Source organism: Heterocephalus glaber, unplaced genomic scaffold (genome assembly GCF_053883595.1).
Source record: "Heterocephalus glaber isolate CG9 unplaced genomic scaffold, H.glaber_assembly_v1.0 deba00001781, whole genome shotgun sequence".
Lineage (NCBI taxonomy): Eukaryota > Metazoa > Chordata > Mammalia > Rodentia > Bathyergidae > Heterocephalus > Heterocephalus glaber.
In genome coordinates this window covers 809625-833167 of record NW_028258467.1, presented here as the reverse complement: position 1 = coordinate 833167, position 23543 = coordinate 809625, and the positions used below count along the sequence as shown (strand labels likewise).

Below are 23543 nucleotides of genomic sequence, written 5' to 3'. Positions count from 1 at the left end.
GAGGCCTGGCTTGGGGAATCATCGAACATCCCCTGACCGGGCGCGAGCAGGCGCGTACCTGGGCTCAGAGCCCCTCGCCCGTCGCGCCAGTTTGCCTTCGAGGGAGTAGCCTCTGGACTCACTTGCGGCGTCAGCTCTGTGTTCTCTGAGAGCCTCGGCCAGGAGCTGTGCCTCGGGCCCTCGTTCTTCGGGTCGGGTCTCGGGGAGGGAATGGTGTGTTTTGGGCCAGGAGCAGCTCGTGGAGACACCTGGATTCACAGGCGCCGCCTGACTGCGGCCTCGTGCCAGCCTTACGGCCCTGGACAACAGTGGCTGGGTGGCAACTTGTCGCTCTGTTAGGCTCAGTTCAGAGCCCGGCCCAGAGGAGGTACTAGAAGTCCCCAAAGCACCGTGTGCGGGGTGTAGACATCGCAGTGGTGATGTGATTAAATGTTTTTGAAACTTCCTTTGGAGATTGTGTGTATATGTCGGTGGTAAGGAATCAGAACCATAGCAACCAGAAGGCCCTTTTCTACCTATTTCGGCTAACCCTAAACTGCACCGAGAACATGTAACAAAGTTAGGGCTGTTTCATCCATCAGTTGCAGGCAACTATACTTTTAGGGTCTGCCAAAGTTTTTATAATCAGAAAAAAAATGAACTGAGGTGAAAGAAAATGTATGAATGTTAATATGGTCATTTTAAGCCAATGCAATGGGACGTATGACTTTTAATATTTTATGACGAATGAAGCTTCCTATGAAAGTAGAAGCATGGGCCGGGGTTTAGCTCAGTGATGCCACCGCGTGCCCTGCAAGTGCAAGGACCCGAGTTCGATCCCCGGTACCAAAAAAAAAAAAAAGAAAGTGGAAGTGCCCAGGACTATCTTTGAGTGACATCAAGGCTGGGTGTGGCAGCACAGAGGTATTCACCCATCTAGGGTGCCCTAGTCAGGCTCCTGCCTTGGACATTCTGCCCGTCTCTGCTTTGTGCCTTTGCCATCTGATTGCTCCCTAATGTCTACCTGGGAGGTCTAGGACCGGCAACCACATTGAACTTGGACAGACTCTGATGGTTCCCTGGGCTCCCTGAGTGTAGCTGGTTGCTTGAAGCTTATGACTTCTCTATGCAGCACGGGACTAGTTGTGGAGTGGCTTTGGTTGGAGCAGAAAAAGGGTCACCTGTGAAGAGGATATCATATAGGCTCTTGGGCATCAGAGTCAATGGGTTTTTTGGTTTTTATGGATCAAATCCATTGTGAACATGCATGTACCTGTAGACAGATGAAATGTCATCCTTTTCTAGTTCCTGGGTCTCAGTTTTGCAGATGAGGTCGCTGGGCTTAGCCACACATCATGCCTGTCTTCACAGAGATCACTGATTTCCTAAATACTTTTTCCTTGCCAGTGTGTTTGCGTATCTTGGCAGCTGGCTAGAACAGTTCAGAAAGTATATGCCAGTGCTCCTGCTGGTTGCCCATCACTAGGGATATTCAGGTGTACAGAACACACCCATCCTAGTCAAGAGTGTCAGATGTGGAAGCAGAAGTTGGGTTAGTCAGAACATTTCTATATGTTGAGTACTCCTGAGTGTGGGAGCCCAGAGGCAGGCAGCAGAGGTGGCCATGTGTACCTGTGAAGCAGGGGAGGGCCTCACAGACCTCATGCTTTGGTCTGAGTTGGAGTGGGGGTGGCTCCGGAAAAAGGAATAGAGTTATTCTTTTAATTCCATGGCTCTGCAGATCAGAACTTAGCAGCATCCCTATTGGTGTCTTGAGTTCTCCCACAAAATCTAGAGGGCTCCCTTTAGCTCCCTGACTTTGGTCGGCCACCAAAGGTACATCTCACTCCGGGTCAGTTTAACTTGTGTGCTGCTCTGTGTGTGTTTGCGTACCTCACTCTGAGAGCATCCTGAGAGTTCCAGGAACAGGCATTTTTGGCTGTTGCTTGCCAGAGGTAGGGGCTTCTCTGGTCTTGGGCTGTATTCTTTCTGTTCAGGTCCTGACTTTGAACCATACTTGGATATGAGGAGGGCACCAGATAGAATCCAACTTTTGGGAGGGAGGCAGTTTTACCCCTGAGGATAGGGCCAAGCCACTTTGGTTCTTCTGATGCAGGGCAGGGCCTTTTACAGAATTAGGGGTGGGACAGCATGTGTATGTGACTTTTCATCCTTTTTTTTTTAAATGGTAATGGGGATTGAACCCTGGGGCTTCACACTGAGCTATAGCCCCAATGATTTCTATTTACTTATTTATTGAATATATGAGACAAGATTTCACTAAGTTGCTTAGGCTAGGCTTGAATTTGCAACCCTCTTGCTCAGCCTTCCAGAGTGCTGGGATTACAGGTGTGCATCACCATTCCCAGGTTCATCAGTTTCTTTTAAAGTGCACGTTTGATCTTTGTTGATTGAGGTTGTGTTTTATCTGTCAGGCACTTTTTTTTTTTTAAGTAGGAAAATTTATTGAGGAGTAGGAATGGCGAATAAGAATGAGACAGAATAGCTCTTGAGAGACAGGAGGGGCCCAGAATGGGTTGCCCAGGCTCTGCTTGGCTCTTTTCTTTCTCCTCTTCCTCTCTTCCTCTCTTTCTGTCTTTTGAGATAAAGTATTGCTGTGAAGTTCAGGCTGGCCTTGAACTCATTATGTAGTTTAGGCTGGTCTTGAACTTCCTCCCTCAGCCTCCTGAGAGCTAGGATTATAGGTTTATGCCACCATGCTTGGCATGAAGTTGTGTATAACTTACTTAAGGTGGTGCCTGGTGTATGACTTTTAGCCCCATTTTAGACAGAGGAACTTAAATACAGAGCATTCAAAAAGGTGAGTGGCTCAAGTAAGATTTTTATTCTAGGAACCTGGTTTGTCTTGTCATTATGAACCCTTAGTTGAGTCCCTGTCCATTTTAGCTGTGTATGTCCAGGCCTCAGGAGAACCTCACGTAGTGCTTTGAACTTTTTTTTTTGTCTTACTAGGGATTGAACCCAGGGAGTGCTGAGCTCCATTTCAAGGCCTTTTAAGAAAATTTTGAGACAGTCTTGCTAAATTGGCTTTGAGTTTGGGAATCTTCCTACCATCAGGCTTTTGAGCAGCTGGGATTGCAGGTGCTTTCTAGCCACCATGCTGAGCTGAACAGTTTCCTTAACCCCAGCTGTGGAGCTCCAGGCTGCCTGCCTCCCCTGAGGGTTCCTACAGGTCCTCCAGATTGGGTTCTGAATCTTTTCCATCTGAATGCTCAGGTCTGAGGGCCACAATCCCTCCCCCTTTATTTGGTTGGCCGTAGTGACTACTGATGATGTGTGTTATGGTCTCTCAGGGTGTGGGAGAAAGTATGTGCCTCTGCTGAACTAAATGCAGCTGTGATCTGAGCAAGCCTTTGGGAGTCGCTATGATACTATCTCATTGGGCCTTTTCCCACTTGTGCAGGAATGCAGCATCAGTTGTTTATTCTAAAATTTTTTCTGAGTTTTCAGACACAGCTCGCTCCTGGGTGATCTTACCACATGTACCTGAGAACACTTGCCTTCTGAGCAAGGCTGCAGTCCAAGGACCCTGATCTCCCCCTGCCCGTTGCTAGCTTGTGCTTGGCCATGCTTCCTGGGGTGGTAGCAGGATGGCTGCTGGCAAACCTAGTTGGGATTGCCAAGTGACTTACTTAAGATCACACAGCTAGTAAGTAGCATAGCTGGGGTTTAAGACCAGGAACCAGCTGGTTCCTAGTAAGAGTTCTTTTGTCTCTGGAATCCAGACTTTTCTTTTGTGTGGAGTAGCACAGGAATTAAATTGGAAAACTGTGGATATTTTCAGTGGAAAAAGCTGAAGCTCTGAAGTAGTTTGGAAAATTGAGGATGCACTGGCCTTGCTAAACGCCTCTTTTTTGTGTGTGAATTGGGCCACACTTGCTCTTCAACCTTCCTTGGGGTGTTCAGCGTGGATCTGCTTTTCAGCACCCTCTTCCACTTGCCTAGCCCTATCCTGGCTCTGCTCTGCCCCCACCATTCAGAGAGAAATGTCTCCTGAAGCACATTTGGTTTACAATCCTTCTATTTATTTTTTTAAGAACATGTTTGAGCTACGTAACAATTACATTCATCTTAGGGAATTACACATATACATATCACATCTAGGTCATTTTAACTCTAACCCCCTTTCATAGCTACCCTTCTGTCTGCACAGAGACAGGGACTTGCTGTATTCCACGCTGGCCTTGAACTCATAATCCTGCCTCAGTCTCGCAGAGTTCTGGGATTATAGGCATGTGCCACACTTCCAGCCACCTCATGTGTTTTGAGTGCATTCCTGTAAAGCCCACTGTCTCACAACAACACGTTGTAGAATTTGTCCTGCTAGACAGATTTGACTTTTAAGTTAATAATTTCATTTTTTTTTTTGGTACCGGGGATTGAACTCAGGACCTTGCACTTGCAAGGCAGGCAGTGGAACCACTGAGCTAAATCCCCGGCCCAATAATTTCATTCTTATTGGTTGGAAAGTGGTGTAACATGTTTTTTAACTTCACTAGCTAGTGAATTGTCTTTTATTAAAAAAAAAAAAAAAAACAACCAAAAACTTGCATTTGGAAATACTCTCAAACTTATAGAAGAGTGGCAAGAATAAAATTTGTGCAAAAACACTTGCATATCCTTAACTTAGACTGCTGTTGTTAGCATTTGCCATGTGTTTGCCTTTATGTGTGTGCATAGAAGGAGTGATCAAAATATACAATGAATGTTTAAATTTAAAAAAGTTTAGCTGGGCGTTATGGTGGATGCCTGTAATCCCAGCACTTGGGAGGCTGAGGGTTTTGGACTGGGGGACAGGGGGATTGCTGTGAGCTTGAGACCAGTCTGAACTATATGGTGAGACCCTGTCTCAAAAACAAACAACCACGCTGGGGATTTAGCTCAGTGATTCTGGCACCTGCCTAGCAAGTGCAAGGTCCCGAGTTTGATCCCCAGTACCAAAAACAACAACAGCAACAACAAAAATAACCCTCCCCCAAAAAAAGTTTATTTCAGTAAAAGACATTGCCATTAATCCCTCTCAAAATACTCCTTTCCTCTTTTCTTTGAATGCATGTACCCCATTGTCCTTGCCACTTTCTTTTTTCTTTCTTTTGGTAGGAATGGAGGTGGGTCTTATTATAAAAGAAATAACTCTTAGGAAACTTAGGAAAGGGAATAGTCTGCACTGGAAGGGAAGACATTAGGATAAAAAATTACAAGTGTTATAACTCTGGCTCTGTCCCCAACTCCAAGAGCAGAGTGGAAGGAGACAGCTGAAGCAAACAGACAATTCTGTAAAATTACTCTTAACCCTAAAAATTTGCTTAAAATGTAAACTTCCTTCGCTTTGAAAAAATTAATGTATCAAAAGCCTTGGTTTAGTGACATGTTAGCCCCACTGGATAACAACCCCAGTACCCTGTCAGTGATGTGCTTAAGTTGACCAACTCACACTTCTAAACCCAGGTGTGGACCAGTATGTGTGTGTCTTTAAACCCAGCCACGAAGCTCAGGTGACTTCTAGTGGTGCACATCCACTCCTAACTGTCCAGTGTCCTCAACCTGCAGAAGGGTGGGCAGGGCAGGGACACCCTTATGTGTTTTTTGAGTTTTTTTCTGTACTGGGGATCGAACTCGGGAACCCTTGTGTTTTAATGAAGGAACAGGAGTTGCATTGCCCAACCCTACCCAAAAGGAGATCCTTCTTAACCCAATTTGGCACCCAATGACCAGGATGATTTTCTCCTTTTAGGAAAAAACCACATATATACATATTCATAGATAAATTTTTTGTTTTTACATTTAAATATGAAAATACTATTCTGCTTTGTGTTTCAAATGGAGGAACAAGTGGTAAGAACTTTTTCTTCTTTGAAGGTAGGGATATTCATGAGTTTACTCAGCTTTGTGTTCATGAGAGGGGATGGAGCCCCAAGTAGGGAATTATCATAGCAAGAGACCAAGGAAGGGGATTCCTCCCTGCTTCCCAACCACTCCTTTCTCTAATTTCTACTTACACCTTAGAAAATAGTTTCCCACAGAGAGAGGTCCTTAGCCCAAGTCAGGCCTTTCCCCTTTCAGCTACCTTGAAGAAAAAAATCCCCTCCTTCCCTGGCTCCTTCATGAACATATCTGCTCTGTCCAGATAGCTACACCTACTGGACAAGCACACATAATGAAGGGGCAGTGGTTAGTTCCCCTTCTGGTGTCCCCACTAATGCATTAGAAAAATGTCCGTGATAGGAAAAGAAGGGGTGAGTGGGTCTGAAAGGATTAAGACATTTTTTTGTGTGCTTAAATTCTTTTATTGGTACATTTTAGGTATACAATATGTTTACATTTATCATTGGGTACTTGTGCCTGTACATGATGTATCTTGGTTCTTTTTTTTTTGGTACCGGGGATTGAACTTGGGTCCTTGTGCTCGCGTAGCAGGTGGCGAAAGCACTGAGCTAAATCCTTGGCCCTCTTGGTTCTTATTTTTTCCCCATTCCCCTGCCCTCACTTCACCCCCTCCACCCTTCCCTATTTACAAAGACTTCATTTCCATTTTTTCCTTTTCTCATAATTTTTCCTTTTCCTTCTTTCCTTTCCCCTTCCCCTCCCACTAGGATTAAGAATTTGTCTCCTCTTTTCCTGGCTGAAGAAAGCAAGATTAACTGAGCATGAGGAATGAGAGACCTTGGTATTACAGCCTTTGAGTTATGATGGGGACAAATAGGATGACTGGGAGACTGGAAAGAGCTGGAGAAAAGTGAAGAACTAGGAGGGGCTTGATGGTTGGAAGCCTAGTCCACTTAGTTGTTGTACTGGAAGCACTCATCGCCAGTCTCATTGAGAAGACATGTGCAGGTGAGGGCTTTTTTCACAGCAAAGGGGTCACACAATTGGCAAAAGGGCGAGGGTCTTCAAAATAACCCTTCTTCTGGCCAACATTCTGGGGAATGGAGATGCTGGTGCTACAGTTGAGTACATCAGCAGAAAAATTATTGATACTAGAGGTTTTATGGAATCCAGTTAGGCTCCGGGCATTGTCCAGGCCCCCCTCCGGATCATAGTTGCAAATGTGGTACTGGTGCCACTTGCTTAGTTTCTCCGTGGCCTCGTCAGTGTACTTCAGACTGTTCTCCTGTGTGACCTTTGTGGTGTAGTTGGTATAGCACCATTCTAGTTCCCAGGAATTGTGCTTAGGATGAAAGGTTGCTGTCACTCCAGAGACTTCACATACATGATGCAAGATGAATTGGGCTATCCACAGATGGTCTTCCATAGAGATTCCTTCACAGGGTCCTATTTGGAATTCCTGCTGGGGAGGCATGACTTTAGCATTTGTTGCTGTACAGCTCTGGCAGGCCTGATAATGAACCTGTACAATATCCCTGCCATAGGCTTTGTCTGCGCCTATACCACAGTAATATGGACCTTGGGGCCCAGCGAAGCCATTGGAAGACCAACCAGAGGGTTGGCCTTCTGTCCCCATGAGAATATATTCCTGGTCCATTCTGAACCAGGGGTGCTGCTTACATACCATGTTCATTATGGGGTTTTTTGGCGGTACCAGGGATCGAACTCAGGACCTTGTGCTTGCAAGGCAGGCAACAGTGCCACTGAGCTAAATACAATTGTATTTTAAATTGGTCTCTGTACACTTCAGTTATACTTGAAAACTTCACAGAACAACAGTTTATTAGGGTCTTTGCAGATAGGATCCTGAACATGACAACAGGGATAAGGTACATGTTGCTGTTGGAGCCTTTAGACTGGAAAGTGCTAGGCTTGCAGTGGTGGCGAACCTATGGCATGCATGCCTAGCAGGCTGTTTGTTACCATTGAAAGCTCTAAAAGGTTTGCCATCACTGTGCTGGGTAATCAAAATTGCACTCAGGCAATTCTTCTACATACTTGAGCTAAAAGGGTATGGGTTACACAGCCTAGTTCTTTTTCAGTACTGTCAATCCAGATACACATGGCTTGGACTTTGTCGCCCTGAGGCAGGACGTGTACACCTGCTTGATGCCTTTGTTAAGAGCTAAGGTGCCCTTGGTGGAAGATATTGGGGTGGTGAGCATGTCACAGCAGCCATGAGAGCAAGGCAAGAAGAGCAGAGAGAGACTGATGACTGATGTCCTGCTCAGATGTCTTACTCTTCTTCCATTCTCAACTTTCTGTCCTTGCCACTTTGGGAAACAATTCTGGAAGTCCTCTTTCTTAAGTATCTTTACAAAGTGTGATAAAAAATATGGTGAGTGCTGCTATTGAGTACCATTAACAGAAAGGCAGGCTCATAAAAACATGGTGTGTCCTTATCCTCCTCATTCACTAAGTCTGGCACTGGCCCAGTGTAACTTCTGGGTCTTACCCAACATCAAAATGACCACAAAAGATAAAAGTTTTGAATTGATTCAGGACATCTAGACAGTGATGTCAATGCAAATAGACACAAAAGAGTACTTCAGAACTGCTTTAGAAAGCGACAAGAATTATGGGATAAGTGTTCAAAACAAGGTTCAAAACATTTTGAGGTGGATGAATGGCAATGTGTCTTTTACTGTAGTAAATTTTTTTAAAATAAATTTTTAAACGTTCACTGCATTTTTCAGTCAATACCTTGTAGACATGTACTGAAACAGAACAGTTTTGTTTTGTTTTTTTTGGTACTGGGGATCGAGCTCTGGATCTTGCACCTGCAAGGCAGGTGGTGCTTGTGAGGCAGGCAGCAAAACCACCGAGCTGAATCCCTGGCCCTACACAGCAGTTTGTTTTTGTTTTTTGGTACTGGGGATTGAACTCAGGACCTTGCACTTTCGAGGCAGGCGGTGGCACCACTGGGCTAAATCCCCAGCCCCCACATAGCAGTTTTTGATGAAACCCTAGAGAGTAGGTAAAAAGCATATCATGGGGCCAGGGATTTAGCTCAGTGGTTTTGCTGCCTGCTGTGTAAGCTCAAGGACCCTAGTTTGATCCCCGGTACCAAAAAAAAAAAAAAAAAAAAAAGGCATCTCGTGGCCCTTTCCTCTTGAACACATTGTCCATTATAGCAGCCTTCATTCCTAAGACCAGAACCACGAATGGAAATAACCTTAACATGCATTGATGCCTCTCTATCTCCTCCTGGGCCAGCCTAAGCTTTAACCACAGCCTTCCTGTGCTCTGGAGGCCTTCCCCCACTGGGAACATGAGTCAGTGGTAGGTACAGAGCAGGGGTTAGTGAGGACAGTGGGTGAGGCTAAGTAGGACTCACCTCTTCCTCCTGTTCTGTGTAATAGCTGATATATTTGGACTGCTGCTGTTGAACGTTTGTGCTTTTATGATGCTGTGCCTCTCCTGCCTTGTGCCTGGTATGCTTCCCAGTCCTAGCTCATGGGCATTTTCCTCACCATTTCCTCCCTTGCACACTTCTAGAAGTATTGAATGATTATGTCTTAGCAGTGGTGGGAGGTGATCTGGATATATACCTCTCCTCCTCCAGCAAGGATGGGAACTGATTTAGCAGTACTCATGTTCTCTTAGCAGTGATGTCCATTTGGTGTGTGTGTATTTGTGTGTGTCCGTGTGTCCTCTTTGCAGTGATGGCCATGATCTTAACTGTGTGTATGTCCTCTTAGCAGTATGTCAGTTATCTAGCTGCATGTGTGTCCTTCTAGTAACGATGGCAGTTATTCTAGCTGTGTATGTGTGTCCTCTTGGTTGTGAAGGCAGTGATCTAGACATTGACCTTTCCTTGCTGGCCCTGAGACTTTCACCATTGGGGAGTTCCTTTGGCTCCCTTTGTCTTTGGCTTTAAGAAACCATTATCAGGTTTTAGACTTTCAGTGATATGTATCAGGGAAAATATTTAGAACCCAGTAGAGAGCCTGTAATAGATTAAATGTCTTCCTTGGTCCACTGCAGGATTGTTCCCTCATCAGATGTGCTTTTATGTCTGGGTGCTGAGAATTTGGTTACTGTTGGTTCCCCTGCTGGTCTGCAGAGCACGTCGGCAATCCTGAGAGCCCAGTTTTCAGCTCATGGTTCCCTGAGCAGGGATGCATGAACTTTGGGTATGGTTAGGTATATGACACTGTGCTTTTGTCTCTGGCATGATTAACCAGTTGTCTTGGGAGTTTAGTGAAAGCCAGTCACAGCTCATCCTGCCACCTCCACCAGGGCTTTGTGGACATGGAGTCAGTGTGGACATGGTGGGCCTTGGCAGGGCAAGTGCAGGCTGGAGGAGAATGGATTGGGGTTCTGTGGTTGGAGTGCAGTGGCCTGTGGGGCCAGATGTCCTGGAGTTAGTGAGGACTGTCTTTGGAGGTAGGAAAGCCCATGTGCGGTTATACATCATGAGCTGTCCGTAAAAGGTTATATGAGGCTTCTGATCCAGGTAACCTGCAGACAGCTTGGACAGTTTCAGAGCAGCAACCTCGTAGTCTTGCTTCTTGAGGTGAAATCTTTTCTGTGGCTTCCTCGGTGATTTCTCTGTTTCTCAGTTTCCTCACCTGGAACATGGCATCATAATAGGGTTTTGTGGAAATGTTGGGATTAAAATTGGTAAGTGTAAATTTCTAAAAATGCTATATAACTCAAGGGTTTTTTGTTTTGTTTTGTTTGCTTAGATTGGCTCCTCCTATATAGTCCAGGCTGACTTTGAACTTGCCATGTAGCCCAGGCTGGCCTTGAATTCTCCATCTTCCTGTCTCAGCCTCCATAGTGCCATGCAAACTAACTCTTCTGTGTGAAAGGACTTCAGGAAAGGCCTGAATCTGTACAGAGGGTCATGAGTGTTATCTCCCAGAACAGGGCTTTCTCCCAAAGACAGCAGAGCTTGGTGGTTTTAAGTTGGATCTTGGTATCAGAGGAGCATGTGTGGCTTAACAGAGAGGCCCCAAAACAGCCGCCATGTTTTGCACAGGGCCAGGATTGTTAACACTGAGATGTTTTGCTCCTTGTCACATTCCTGCTGTGTCCCTTGGGCCTGGTGAGGCACAGAGTGAGCACTCAGAAATCAGTTATTGAAGAAATGCACAAATGGCTACTTATATTTTGAAATAAAGAGTAACAGCTTTTTTTGCCAGCCGGCCTTGCAGCTGCCCTGGTGGGGGTGGGGAGGAGGATGAGGACCTTGTGCTGATGCTGCAGGACTGCCTTTGGAGGACAGGGGGAGAGGGACTGAGAATACAGAGGAGGGGTGGAGCAAAGCCAGCTGGCCTGGGCCTCATGCTGAGGGAAGTTTATTTCTCAGATGTTAGCTGGGTTGAGAGGTGAGAAAGGGAGAAAAAGGGAAGTACAAATAGGGAACAGGGAAAGGAAGCACAAGCCCCTGTGATGCCGTGTTGGAACTAAAAGAAACTGTGAACTTTGGCAGACTGAGAGGTGTGCATGTGTACAGCTCATCCTGCCACTCCTGGCTGGGCTGTGTGTCCTGTCAGTGCTGACATGGTGGGGCTTGGCAGGGAAATCCACGAAGGGATCTCCCAGCAACAACCAAGCTGGATCCTCCCTGAATAGTTCACTGGCTACTCATCCTGGGGTGGGGAGGGCTTCCAGAGAGAGGGCCCCTGAGAAGCCAGTGGGAGGATGTGACTGCTCCTCTAGGCTTGGGCAAAGGGTATCTAGGATGTTGTTGCTGGTAGATCACTTCCACCCAACCAGGAAGGGTGTTTGTGTGTTCATGTACACACAACACCTCTGTGTCGATCTGTACCTATGGGAGCTCATGTTGTTTCTTTTAGTTTCAACATAGCATCATATAGTTTTGCTTGCTTTCCCTGTTCCATAGTTGTATCTCCCTTTTTCTGTCTGAACCCTGGCTCCCAGTAACATCAGTGGATTGACTCATTTGCCTAATCCTACAGCACACTCATTTCCAAAGTGCTATACCAGTACACCTCCCATACCAGTACAACAGCAAACCTACTAAGTAGAAGTAAATTTTTTTTCCAAGTCTTTTTGTCTTTCAACTGGTGGTATGTACTGAGTATTGGCTTCAAAAGCTACTTGGATTCTCTCTTCTCTTCTATGTGTTTGTTATACATTTAGATTCAAAACTATTGATATGAAACCCTTTTTATTAAGTAATATTGAGAGTTATATTATAATCTTAATACTGTAACAAGCTGTTGTAACAAGCTGTAACATACTGCTCATCACACTGATAGGTAAGGAAACATCTCATTTTCAAATAGGTTGCATTATTTTCCTGGGAAAATTTTAAAAATCACTTTTAGGAGCGTTTATAGTTTTAACGTGTTAATTCTTAATATATGTATTGCTATTTGAATAAAATATTTTTTCCATTTTCATTTTGTAGTATGAAAAGCATTATGTATGTTGGTTAAATGATCACTTTGTGTCAGTAGAAATACCAAGTAAGGTTTATAAAAATGATGATATTGTTTAAATTTTAGCATCAATAAATGCTATTAATTAAATTTTAATTTTTTTAACCTTAAAATTTTTTGATGGGATTGTATTAGAGGTTACTTTGCAGTACTAACTGCAGTGGGTTATTTTATCCTAGTACAGAAAAAAGGAGATTCGTGGAATTTAGTTAGCTAGAAGTGTGCCAGTGTTTCTTAGTTGTTGAGAAGTGTGCTGTGTGGTGTAAGGTATTCACAAGGGGGGACATTGAGTGACAGATATGTGGGAACATTGCTGTAAATCTAAAATTATTTAAAACTTTAAGTGGGGTGTGGTGGTGTGTGCCTGTAATCTCCGCACTCTAGGAGGCTGAGGCAGGAGTATCACAAGTTTGAGCCCTGCCTGAGCAACTCAGTGATGTAGTGAGACCCTGTCTCAAAATAAATTAAAAAGGACTGGGGATATAGTTCAATACAAAGACCTTGGGATCTCTCTATTATGCTTACTGTTTTTGTTTTAGAAATGTTTGCCTTCTCCAGGATAACAAAGATTTGTCTCCCTCATAGAATCTGAGCTCTAGTATAGCATTTCTGTTTTTCACTTTGTTCAGCATAGTGTCAGCTCCTATGAGATACAAAGTAGTGGTTATTGAAGGAACGTAAGGATTTTACAATAATGTTTCCCAAGCATGGATACACTGTCTGGCACATGTAAAATGAACTTTCAGGAATCTGGTTCTACTGTGGCTGTTGTTTCTCTTGAGATGAATGAATGGGCTGTAGTATACTGTGGCTGTGATCACACTGTGGTGACAGTGTTGGATGAAGCTGTTGATAGCCAGGTGTGGTAGATGCTGTGTTCAGGGCCAGCCTGGGCTATATAGTGAGTTCAAGGCCAGCCTGCACTACAAAGCGAGACCCTGTCTCAAGAAACAACAAAACAACAAAAAAAGAGAAATTGAGGGTAGATGTTATATTACATGCAAGATAGCCCTTCCTCCAGTTCTGCCTTATGCTCTTGCTCTGGCCTTTTCCTAACTGTATCTCCCCCTGCCCCAATACAGACAGATTGCAGGTTGCTGTTGTTTTCTTCAAAGTGTCATTCATTTAACAGATACACTTGGTGAACCTGCCTTTTCTCTCTTTCCTCCCCTGTGGTCACATCCTTTTTCTTAAGGCAAGTTCAAGAAAGAGAATACCTTATTTTAAGCAGAGCCTTAAAACATCTGCCTCCAGAAAGAGCTGCAGGGCAGGGCAGGGCAGGGCAGGGTTGGCAAGCCAGTGTCCTTATTGAACATTGTCTTTATGGGTGATAGCAGATGATGGAGACTTCATCTCTTGGATATAGAAGATGTTTCTTATTTATGATAAATAAATATTGGCATTTGTCTTTATCACTTTGTTTAGGTGTGGCATTCTCCAAACCCAGCCTTGTTACCCGTTGCTCTGTAGGAGACTGGCTGGTCCTCTTCTGTGGCCACAGGGTCTCCTGTGATTGGCAGTTTACTGTCATAGCAGAGGTGGCCACCTGCTTGTCCTTGCTCTGGTGACAGGGGCAGGGAGCTCTGTCATCCTTGTAGAGGAGTAACTTAGGTTAGAGCCAGCACTCAAGACATTACTTAGCCTGGGGGCTGTTTGGACATGGGTATAGTGGTCACAGTGACTGGGGAGCTACTGTTTAGAGAGTCATGGCAGAGATGTTGCAGGTATATTTCAAAGCTAAGATGGGAATATTTTTGTGTTTACAGTATTTTGGTACATCACTGGCTCTGTGGCCCCAAACTGGCAGTCAGGCCGTTGTGTCTCATGGTCCCCTTGAGCTTATCCTTCATGGTGGCTGTACATTTCATATATCCTCTATTTAAACAAAGAAAACAGGTCAGAACTGGAAAATTTGGACCCAGCCCTCTGAGGGGGAATCAGAATTCAGGGCATCCTGGTCAGAACACTGCTGGCTTTGAGGACAGGGATTTGGGTGAAAGAGCCTCTGTTGCCATTTCTCCTGCTGCCAGCTTTATGTAGGACACTGAGCAAGCCAGCCCGGCTGGACTGGACAGGTGTTTGGATAGGTAGAGTTCTGCTATTGAAATGGCCAATCTCTTCATTTTCCATGAGCCATGTACATCTCTCTCCTGTGAACTCAGGCCGCTACCCTCTGAGGTCCTTACTCAGATTCTGGCATCCTCAGGGTTGCAGCCTGGCAGCCAACAGAGCAGGGGATGTCCCTCCCTCCAGGTAGCAGCAGCTGCAGCCAGGCTTCGCTGTGGAGGCCCAGCAGCAGGCCAAGCTGTGCAGAGCCCCTGGACCTGGCTTCTTTCTTTCTTTCTTTCTTTGTATTTTTTATTTTTAATTAATACATTTTTATTTTATCCCATCTCCCCCTCAATCCCTCTCCCTGTGTACAAAAGTGGTTTCCATTTTTTCCTTCTATTTTCACTTTTTTCTTGTCCCTTTCTTTCTCCTCCCCTCCTGCCTCATTCCCCTTCCCATTTGAACACTTTCTTCCCATTTTCCAACATCCGTTATACATCTCAGTCCTTATTTCCACATTCAGTTTCTCACATCAGAGAAACAGTGTGGTATTTAAATGTGTGTTGGACCTGGCTTCTTGTCTCCTACCTGCCCTTTTTTGTGTGGGACCTTCTCAGAGCATTTGCCTCTTTAGGGAACTTCGTGGAATAGTTTGTAGTGATTTTTTTTTTTTTTAATCTTTTGATCTCAGGACTCTTAGGAGGGAAATACAGGGTAAAGTGATTCATTCTATGTTTTACAGATGAAGGAATGGAGCTCATTAAGGCTAAATAGAAATCATGGAATCTGGGGGCTAAGGCCTGTTGTTTGTCCTTTTTTTAAAAAATGTGATTCCAGAGATTGAACCCAGGGCCTTTGTACTGAGCTACATTCCCAGTCTGTTTTAAAAACTTAATTTTGAGACAGGTCCTTTCTAATTTTTCCAGCCTTGTCGCAAATGTGCAATGCAGTCCTTCTGCCTCAGCCTTCCAGAATGGTAGGATTACAGGTGTGCACCACCTCCCCCAGCTCCTGTTGTTTGTCTTATGATGGGTCTCTAGGGTCTCTTTCTAAGATGATTCCCCAGGAATCATTCCAGGAAGTTGCAGGGACTAGGAGGTTACAGGTAAGCTGCTGGTGCCAAGAAGGGGCAGTGACTAGGAAGGGGCCAGGGCAACTACTGAGCCAGTGGACCAAGAATATGGGAGAGGAATCTTGGGGCAAGGCTGAAGTGGTGTAATGCTATGTTGAGAAGGCAGGGTGTTTGGAGTATGGTTAGAGTCGATTCTAGAACGGTCTCCTGTGCACCGCTTTGAAGGCCTGGTCATCTCAGAGAACTTCCTAGTTCTGCTCTCATAGCTGTATTCACTGGGCTGCTGCTATGCCATTCTCTATTGTTCTGGAGCTATAATGCAGCCTATGAAGCCATCTGCTCCCAAAGTTCCTCTGGGTCCCACTGAGTAGAGTGCTTCATCCAGGATGTGCACTCACCCTTTCTGCTGGTGGCCCTTGTTCAGGCTGTACCCTTGGCATAGGCCTACCCAGATCTCATGGATTTGGTTGCCGCTCATATCTCCGGTTTCATTCTAGCCCTTCTTCACTCTGACCTCAGGACAGAGGTTACAGCTTTATTCAGAAGACCTCTTAGGATACCAATTTTGTATTTTAGTGATCTTTATTGACCGTGTTCTCTGTCCCCTCTGGTGTGCCACAGGAACCACTGTCCTAGAATTATGCTTTCAGCCCTGCTTTCAGATCATCTCTCCTCTGCCCCTGGTTTGGAGAGTGGTGCTGGACAAGTATCCTTTGCTGAAAGCATCTTGTGTAGAGGAAAGATTGAAAGTCTGTAGGAAAGCCCTCTGGGAAGTAGCTTCTGCCTCCATCTGAGTCAGAGTGTTTAGTTGATGGAGGCCCTGTTACCTAACTGGGAAGTGACTTACCTGGTCCTGGGGGTACCTGCAAGGTGTGGATGACCACTCCTCCAGGTGTGGAAGGCTGTGTCTGAGCTGCCTTAATCCATTCAGGTAGCAAGCTGTGTGAGTGGGCTGTCGGTGGGAGGAGGTACACTAGGACTTTTTCCTACGTTGTCTTGTTGGACATTTTTTTTTTTCTGGTACCGGGGATCAAACTCGGGTCCTTGCACTTGCTCAGCAGGCAGAGAAACCACTGAGCTAAATCCCTGGCCTTGCTGGACATTTTTTATTTCCTCTGTGAAAACAGACTCGTGCTTCTGTTGGTGCTCTTTCTCTTGCTTGTTGGCAAATGCTGAGGAGAAATCAGTTCCAAACAATTTAGACAGCATACTAAATTTCACACAGTCATTTGAGACAGCTCAGTTTACATAATTTAAAATGAGGCCAAGGCCTGCTGACAAAGAAGAAATTGACTATGGACAAAGTATCTGTTACACAGAGACTTCTGAATTTGTGCAGGGCACAAATCCTCCAGTTCCCACGTATTGCATGGTGTAGAGCTATGGTAGCTGACCAACTGTGCCCAGGGGACTCTGGATAGCCTTAAACTTTCAGGGGATCCATGAGGAAAATTACTATTTTCTTTTTTTTTTTTTTGGTACCAGGGATTGAACTCAGGACCTTGTACTTGGGAGGCAAGCGCGGTGCCGCAAAGCTAAATCCCTGGCCCAGAAAATTACTATTTTCTACTTTTTTTTTTTTTTTTGGTACCGGGGATCCAACTTGGGTCCTTGCGCTTGCGCAACAGGCGACGAAACCACTGAGCTAAATCCCCGGCCCGAAAATTACTATTTTCATAATGAAACCAAGATGTCATTTGCCTTTTTCTTTCTCTTCTAAGCATACAGTGGCATTTCTATAGACTACATGACATGTGACATCATTGCTCTGACAGCTAATGGAATATATCCTTGAGATGATTATTATTATTATTTTGAGATTATTATTATTTTTGTGGTACAAGGGACTGAGCCCAGGGAATACTGAATTACTCCCTAGATCATTAAAATAATTATTTTTCAGGTGGTCTCTCTAAGTTGCCCAGGCTGGGCTTGAACTTGTAATACTCCTGCCTCAGTCCCCCAAGTAGTTGGGATTATAGATAAGGGTGCACCACTGCACGTGGCTCTTTTATTTTAAAAAATGTTTTTGAAATGTCTTACTATGTGTTTCAGGCTCATTTTGAACTCACTATGTAGCCCAGGCTGGCCTCAAACTCAGTGATTCTCCTGCCTCAGACTCCCAAGTGCTGGGATTACAGGGATGCGTTGCCACGCCTGGCTAGCTCTTTCTTTTTGAAAGTATTTTTTAAAAATTGTGGTTAAAATACACATAAGATACAATTTACCATTTTAACCTTTTTTTTTCCCTCAATGCTGAGGATCCAATCCAAGGTGTTGTGTATGCTAGGAAAGTGTTCTACCATTACTTGGTTGCCTATGGGGTATTATATACCTTTCCCGTTAATGGCTGAATAGTATTTCTTTGGATGGATACCCATGTTTTTTTTTTTTTTCCTGTATTGGGGATCGAACTCAGGACCTTGCGCTTTTGAGGCAGGCAAGAGGAACCACTGAGCTAAATCCCCAGGCCCCCATGTTTTGTTATCTATTCATCTGTTATGGTAGTTTGGATTGTTTCTACCTCTTGGCTATTGTGAATGATGCTCTGTGAACATTGCTGTACAAGTATCTCCGTCCCTGCTTTTTTTTTTTTTTTGGTACCAGGGATCAAACTCGGGTCCTTCTGCTTGCAAGGCAGGAGGTGAAACCACTGAGCTAAATCCCCAGCCCCAAGTCCCTGCTTTTATATTTCGGGTAAACACCTCTAAGTGGAATTGCTAGGCTATATTAAATTATATTTCTTTTTTGTTTTGGTTTGGTTTTTTTGGTACCAGGGATCGAACTTGGGATCTTGCGCTTGGGAGGCAGGTGGCAGCACCACTGAGTTAAATCCCCGGCCCTGACCGTCCGTTCCCCCCCCCCCGCCATAGGGGGATCAAACTCAGGACCTTGTGCTTGCAAGGCAGGCGCAGCACCACTGAGCTAAATCCCCGGCCAAGTCTTATTTCTAATCTTTTGGCATGTGCTTGGGATTCTTTTTTTCTTTTTCTCTCCTTCTCTCCCATCTTTCACTCTCTTTTTCGAGACAGGGTCTTGCTGTGTAATCCAAGCTGGCCTCAAACTTGCAGTGATCCTCCTGCATCAGCTCCCAAGAGCTGGCATAACAGTACTGCCACAACTGTAATTTTTTTTTTTGGGTACCGGGGATCAAACTTGGGTCCTTGTGCTTGTGCAGCAGGTGGTGAAACCACTGAGCTAAATCCCTGGCCCTACAACTGTAATTTTTGAGATTCTGTGTATAAAATTTTTCTCAAGTTTTAATTTCTGATAGATAGATATAACCCACATAACACATGCTCTTTAGAGTCTCAGTAATTTTAGTGTATAAATGGACATTGGATTAAATTAAAGGGTCTTGGTATGAAGAAGTTGGAGAACTGCTGGGGTAGTGGAACTTATTTTGGTAGCATGACCTTGCACTTGTATGAGGAGGGGATGGATTATTTCATGGTAGTAACAATCCATTGGCTAGGAAAAGCTGGCCCAACTTCTCTCATGTATAGTACAGAGACAGTCGTCACAAGAAGGCCTGGGACAGGGTGTTGGCAACACTAGTAGTGGGAAGAAGGCTTATGTGTTTGTGGGGGGGGGCAGGTTCTGGGGACTAAACATGGGGAATACTGAGCTACATTCCCTAACCCTTTAAAATTTTTTTATATTTAAATTTTATTATAATTTTATTATTGCAGTGCTGGGCATTATACCCAGGGCCTCATATACTCATGCTAGGCAAGTATTCTGGCATTGAACTGCATTCCCGGACCTATTTTCTTTTTTTGTTTTGTGATAGGGTCTCAATAAGTGGCCCAAGCCAGACTTAAGCATATAGGTTATGTTTACTTACCTGAGGGCACAACCATGTCTGTACTATTGCATCCTGTATTCTCAGTCCCCGAATAGCATCCTTACTGTCTACCCAAGGCACTCAAACACCTTCTAAGAACACCTGCAGTTTCTGTGAACTCTAGTCCACACAAATCCAAGAAAAGGTCCTGATGCCCAAATAGCCTCCCTCTTTGAGAACTGCCCAGGTCACTGCTCCATGAGTGCAACATACCTGACTAGACCCAGGATAGCCACCTGTCCCAGGCTGGGCCAGTCAGAGACTCTGTAAGGTAATGAGAGCTGATGCTAGAGTGGGAAGGTGCAGATAGCCAGGCTGGGACAGCCACTTCAAGTTCTGTGCAGCTCGAGGTATAAAGAGGCAAGACCAAAGGTGATGAGCCTGGAGGAATAGGCCTCTGTCTAAATTTCTCCTATAGCTATTTCTTGTAGTCAGTCAGATCTTGCTACCACAACCCTTCAAAGATAATTTTATTATTAATATTTTTATTTTGTTTTATTTTTTTGAGACATGGTTTTGCTGTGTAGTTCAGGCTGGCCTTGAGCTCATTATGTAGCCCAGGCTGGTATTGAAAAAAGATAATTTTAAATAGCTGTCAAAAAGAGGGAAACTGTCAGCCCAATATTCATCTTGCTACATCCTAAACACACCTAGCCTTTCCATCACTGGGGGTCCCCTGTCCCTGGGTTTCAAGACACTTCCTTTCCAGGAACTCTTCCTCAAACCCCACAGACTCGGCCTAACTACAGTACTTGGTCTAGCCCTATTTTGATAAACACCACTCTTCTGATCTTTCCTTTTTTTCTGTTATTTGTATACTTGTCTCCTCAAGCAGGCCTCAGCACAGTTTTTCTTCAAGGATCAGATAGTATTTCCATCTGTGCAGGCCATACCATTTTAGTTACATCTACTTGACTTTGCTGGTGTAGAGGAAAAGCAGCCATTGATAATACGTAACTACAGGGACATGGTTGTATTTCAGTAAAGCTTTACGTAAAATAAAAAGTGGCCAGCTGCAGGTGCAGTTTGTTCCTAAAACACTGTTGGGAAAACTATGGTACATGTGCTGCAGTGGGCAGGCAGAGAGCCTTCTCTTTTGGCACTCGAGTCAAGTTTCCCCAGACCTTGAAAGTGGGCAGCTGAAATATTTTCCAAATCTAAAAATGCATTTAGAAAATTGTACAACATGTACAATCCTACAAGCCATCAGGAAATCTACAAGGCATTTTTTGGCATTGTAGTAGCTGCAAAGGAGAATTTTAGTAACAGATTTTTACAGTTCTGTAAGATGGAGGCAACCCTGTGGGTTTTTTTTTTTTTTTTTTTTTTTTTGGTACTAGGGATCGAACTCGGGACCTTGTGCTTGTGAGACAGGCACTGGAACCACTGAGCTAAATCCCCAGCCCAACCCTGTGTTTTCTTACTTCTTCAGATAAAGCCATATTTGAAGAGCTTGATCTTTTCTTCCTACACTGGTTAGATTTTGGAAATCTGGAAATGGATTTGTTGGAATTTCGAGAAAGCTCTATTTGGAAAAATAAATTCTATACCTGTGTGCAACACTTGAGAAGTTAGAGACGATAGTATGAATGGATGACAAAGGACAGTACAGTTGGTAGTTCTAAAAATTAAATCCTTAAAGTATGGAATTCTTTGCCAAATAATTTTAAGTCAGTGAAACACTTGGGATTGCTTACCTTTGTTTGGGTCATCTTATGCTTGTGAGCAGCTGTTTTCAGCTTTTTGAATTATATCAAATCTGATAAAAGAAACAGACTAACAGATGACCTCAGTGCTGCATGTGTTTCTCCCAAACTAATGAAGTATGAGCCAAGTTTTGACAAATTATCAGTATCCATACAACAGCAAAGATCACATTAATTGTGCAGAAGCACACCAAATGGAAACTTTGACCTTTCAATAAAAAGCTGTTAGTGTCATTGAAAACTCTGTTATTGTGTGTGTGTGTGTGTGTGTGTGTGTGTGTGTGTGTGTTTTAAGACAGAAGATGTCAATGTATGTGTTGTTTTTTCTAAACTGGTTTCTTTTTTTTTTTTTAAACCAAGGATTGAACTCCGGACCTTGTACTTTTGAGGCAGGTGGTGGAACCACCAAGCTAAATTCCCAGCCTCTGTTTTTTCTAAACTAAAACCTCAGTATTCAGGTTTAATTACAATGTTGACATTTTGTAATGAATGAGTAAGTTTGGGGTTGCAGTTTGGGCACTTGGTCTCTAAAAGATTCACCATCACTGCTCTAGAGTGTAAGAACAGAGACTTATCTTTATGTCTGCTTCACACACCACATCCTACACTTACATCCAGAGCAAGGAGGCATTCAGTAAATGTCTGAGGAAATGCCCTGCTCAAAGCTCTTCTATATTCTGCAAGTGGATGACAAGATGTCAAACTTCTCCAATATGGAAGACTCTTCCTTTTTATGAGTACCACTTGCTAACTGATTATACAACTGGAGCAGGAAGAAGGCTCTTCCTTCTTGATACACATGGAGAGCATGGCTATTCTGGGACCAACTGAACATGTGGGTTGCTGGTTTTTGGTCTGCTTTTTCTTTTTTTTTTTTTTGGTACCGGGGATCTAACTTGGGACCTTGGGCTTGCGCGGCAGGCGCCAGAACCACCGAGCTAAATCCTCAGCCCTGGTCTGCTTTTTCTATCAAGAGAGGTATTGAAATCTCTGATTGTACTTGTGGACTTGTTAGCAGTTACAGTAGTTTTTCTTTCATGCAATTTAAAGGATTATACTTTTATTCTTTTCTTTTTTCCAATTGTTTAAAAATGAAGATAAGGTGAATTTATTTATTTATGTACCGGAGATTGAATTCAGGGTCTTGCGCTTGCGAGGCAGATGGCTGCACAACTGAGCTAAATCCCCGGCCCTACTTTTATTTTTTAAAAATTTATTTATTTATTTATTTATTTATTTATTTATTTATTTATTTATTTATTGGTACCGGGGATCAAACTCGGGTCCTTGCGCTTGCGCAGCAGGCGGTGAAACTGCTGAGCTAAATCCCCGGCCCCCTACTTTTATTTTTAAATAAATTTTATTTGATTTCAATTTTTTTTTATTAGTACGTGTTTGCAGTACATAATGATCGCGTTCCTCAGGGGGAATTGGTACAGGCACACAAAACATCTCAATTTTTTTTTTTTTTTTTTTTAATCTCCTTTTCCTCCTGCCATCTCTTGGTCCCTTTTCCATTTGGAAAAGATCTTTTGCCCTGTTGCCTATTATCCTTTATTTTGTTCTATGTTTATATTTTGTGTTTCTCATATAAGAAAAATCATGCCTGTAATCCTAGCATTTAGGAGTTTGAGGTAGGAGGATCGCTGAGTTCTAGGCCAGCCTAGGCTACACAGTGAGTTTAAGGCCACTCTGAACTACATAGCAAGAGCTTGTCTCAAAAAACCAAAAAAAACCCCAGAGAAAACATGTAACATTTAAGCTTGAATATCTGATTTATTTCACTTAACATTGGGGGTTTCAAAGTATATTCATTTTCCTACAAATGACTCAAGTTTATCCTTTATGGGAGACCATTACTCCATTGTGTATAAATACCATATTTTCTTCCATTCATCTCCATTCTTTATCTGTTGATGGACATAGAAGCTGCTTCCAAGATTTAGCTGTTGTGAATTGTGCTGCTGTAACCATGGGTATGCCTGTATCATTGTAATATGATATCCGTAACTCTTTCAGGAAGATACCTGGAAGAGGAATAGCTAGGTTGAATGGAATTTCTGGATTGTGAGGAATTTTTTTTTTTTTTTTTTCCAGTACGGGGGATCAAACTCCGGACCTCATGCTTGTGAGGCAGGCGCAGGAACCATTGAGCTAAATCCCGACCCTGAATGAAATTTCTATTTTTAGTTTTTGAGGGATCTCCATGCTGATTTCCATAGAGGTTTTACCAGTTTACACTCCCACCAACAATGGAGAAGATTCACCTCTTCCACAACCCTGCCAGCATTTGTTGTTATTTGATTTCTGGATAATAGCCATTCTTTTTGGAGTATGATGGACTCTCACTGTTTTTTGCGTTTCTGTAATGGCCAGAAATGTTGAACTTTTTTTTTTTTCATGTATTTATTGGCCATTTGTACTTTTTTTTCGTACCGGGGATTGAACTCAGGACCTTGCACTTGCGAGACAGGCAGTGGAACCACTGAGCTAAATCCCCAGCCCCAACCATTTGTACTTCTGAGAAGTGTCTATTCATTTCATGAATCAAACAGTTTATCATTTTT

General features: G+C 43.8%; 1 protein-coding gene across 7 annotated transcripts in view; it reads left to right on the top strand.

Moving 5' to 3' along the window:
• Positions 1 to 23543, top strand: part of Dgcr2 (DiGeorge syndrome critical region gene 2) — a 91267-nt gene that overhangs the window by 480 nt on the left and 67244 nt on the right. For 3 of the 7 annotated variants that reach the window (XM_087203020.1, XM_087203017.1, XM_087203018.1), the window contains exon 2: positions 6594 to 6834. The exons of the other annotated variants lie outside the window; for them this stretch is intronic. In XM_087203020.1, coding sequence (XP_087059146.1) covers positions 6759 to 6834 — 76 coding nt within the window. In that variant the 5' untranslated portion in view covers positions 6594 to 6758. The remainder of the gene's footprint in view (positions 1 to 6593; positions 6835 to 23543) is intronic. 7 annotated transcript variants of the gene reach the window in all.